Source organism: Trachymyrmex septentrionalis, unplaced genomic scaffold, assembly GCF_001594115.1.
Source record: "Trachymyrmex septentrionalis isolate Tsep2-gDNA-1 unplaced genomic scaffold, Tsep1.0 scaffold73, whole genome shotgun sequence".
In the NCBI taxonomy this organism is placed as follows: Eukaryota; Metazoa; Arthropoda; class Insecta; order Hymenoptera; family Formicidae; genus Trachymyrmex; species Trachymyrmex septentrionalis.
Window position 1 is genome coordinate 1,644,139 of NW_017305916.1, and position 2,963 is coordinate 1,647,101.

The 2,963-nt window shown below is 24.5% G+C and overlaps 2 protein-coding genes across 3 annotated transcripts in view; both read left to right on the forward strand.

The window, feature by feature from the left end:
• The window catches only part of LOC108753888 (mannosyl-oligosaccharide 1,2-alpha-mannosidase IA), a 619,733-nt gene that overhangs the window by 467,673 nt on the left and 149,097 nt on the right, over nt 1-2,963 (forward strand). The gene's annotated exons all lie outside the window — the stretch shown is intronic.
• On the forward strand, nt 824-1,430 carry LOC108753895. Its single transcript, XM_018495858.1, has 3 exons — nt 824-948; nt 1,170-1,302; nt 1,380-1,430. Exons 1-3 carry the CDS (start codon nt 824-826, stop codon nt 1,428-1,430), a joined length of 309 nt encoding a protein of 102 aa, XP_018351360.1.

A 2,963-nucleotide genomic window follows, 5' to 3' on the forward strand; every position in this document is an offset into this window, starting at 1 on the left:
CTTAGCTCTCTCTTTCCTTAAAGACTTGTTTTAATTTAATATTTAAGTATTATAAATTTAAATAGATTTATACAGTTATCGAATAGAAAATGCAATCGAGAAATGTATATTAACGATTCCTAGTCCTAGAAGGAAGTATTTATTTTGTGAAAAAATCGTGCATGCAGTTGTTATACATCAAAGAGCCATCCAGTCAGTATCTTTGTATTTTCATTATAACACTTTCTAGATTTCCATAGTATCCTATTTTTTCGAGTTTTTATCTATTAAATGTAATTTGCTATTTCCGAAAATATCTTTATTACATTTTCAATATTAAATTAATTACATCGATATATTTTACCTTATCAATATATAAAATCACACGCTTTGAATATTGAACTGATTAAAATTAATTATTTTCTGATAAAATAGTAAATAAATTAATTAAACATTTGTTACATTATTTAACGATGTAATGTTTTTGTCACATTGTACATACATAGAATCAGTCGATTAGTTCTTTCTAATATTAAATATTATATATAATATATAATTTGAATACTTGTATGATAGTGTAACAGTTTCCATAAATGTTTATTATCTCACCTTCATTATATCAATAATATATATGTATTAGTTCTAATATTCAACTTCTCCTTAAAGGTATACTAATTTTGTAATTTCCACTTATACAACGTTACTCACTGCTCTGATCATAGTGGGCGTATGCTCTTTAAGTATCAACTTTTTCCAAGTGAATAACTTTACTTTCTTTCTATAGTTAATTACTAATTGCATAATAATTGATCTTTTATCGTAGTCTTTTCAACTTATAACACTCATGAATGATATTCGTGCAATAATTGTTACTACTATGATCACATTTTGTCATTTGAGTTATATGTTTATTCTTAATTATGCTGGACAAGAATTAATAAATCATGGATTACATTTTTTCAAAGCAAGGTATCATATTTCTTCATCATTTTGAGATTATTTTACATTTATATAGATTGTCATGCAGATTTATTATTTAGATTTGGCTTTTTAATAAATATTGTATTTTGATATATTCTTCTTAATACATTAGTTAATTTAACACTAATTAGCAAAAATATTTTTATCTTTTCATTACTTCATTATTTTATATTGATTTTATGTAAATCATTCATGCTATCAATTCATAGCTATAATGGACTATGGTATGCAGCACCTATGCATATCCAAAAATTATTATTATTTATAATGCAAAGAGGAACAATTAATACTGTTTTTATATGTGGTAGAATATATGTCGCATCTTTGGAAGGATTCGCTTCGGTAAGATTAAAATTTCTTTAACTATTGATAAAAAAAGATTAAGTTGTAATGTAGTGTACAGAATATTAATTTTCCAGCTTACAAGTATGGCAGTATCTTATTTTGCAGTGATGCATTCTACGCGCTAAACTATTATGAAAGAAAATTTATTTTTAATTAGGCATTTTTTTGCCAAATTAGTAAAATATAATAAATTAGTTGAGAGATATAAAATACATTTATTGAATATTTTTATCGAAAATGTCATATTCTGAGTTTGTGATTTTTTATTCAAAACAACTATTAACAGCTAACATAAATAATAAAGAGGAAAACGTACTGTTTGATCAAGTTTAGCATATGTAGTTAAATATAGATTAGTGAATATCCTACAATTTTTTGACAAGCGCTTTTGTGTAGATAGAGCGGACTAAACTGAGTACTCAAAAAGTCCTCTACCATTTTGCAATGTTTGCAATGATTAACAAGATATTAATTACTAAAAATTGCCGAATATTGAACTCAATAATTTTTTACTCAAATACTATTAACTTTACAAAAAAAAACAACAAAAATTGTTAATTTTTTTCTTATAAAGCTCTAAGAATTTTTTTAGAATTTTTTATTAACTTTTTAGTACTGCATTTTCTAATTGGCATTTATTTTTACTAATATGACAAAATACGGTATTTAAAATTCTGAAAAAATTATCAGAGCTCTATGAAAAGAAAATAAACAAAAACAAATTTTTGTCTTTTGCTTTTTCTGTAAAGTTAATAGTATTTGAGTAAAAAATTATTGAAGATCAATATTTGTTAATTTCTAGTAATTAATATCTCGTTAACCATTTCAAAATGATAGAAGACTTTTCGACTTAGTTCACTCTATCTACACAAAAGCGCTTGGCAAAAAATTACGGGACATCCTGTATAAACCTAAATATCTCGTTTTGAACGTAAAATTTATATTAATTTTAGAAGATATAAACTAATATTATGTCACAAGCTTGCGAGATTTGGTCCATTGAGATGTAGGAATAATTTTCGAAGACGGTTAATTATTGAACGATAATTATTGTCGGTGCGATAATTATTGAACGTTAAATTTATATTATTATGACTAACATAAAACATGGATTTATTTCAATTGTGAATGAACTATTAAACAATAATTTAAAGTGATTTTTTTTTAATTTGTTACTCAGAAAATATGTGATAATCATTAAAATATGCAATTGATTGGATACATACAAATGACAAGTATGTAGTTTAATATCTTTATCATCAATAATTGTATATTTCTTTTCTAATTCACGCATTTTAATAGAATTTATAATAGAAGATGATTAAGTAACAATATTGAAAATAGTTTAGAGTCTGTGTAATTAGAAACATGTAATTAGAAACGTGTATAAAGTTATTAAACTTTGTCAAACTTCAAAGTGGATTCATCATTCCGGAACTGTATTTAACGTAAGTTTTGATTCGTGATTAAGAAAAAACTGATAAATTGTTTAATAAATTGTAAAATATATTCGCCACTGCGTATGTGCGACAAAATTAAAGAAAGTGAAGATATAAACTAATATTATGTCACAAGCTTGCGAGATTTGGTCCATTGAGATATAGGAATAATTTTCGAAGACGGTTAATTATTGAACGATAATTATTGTCGGTGCGATA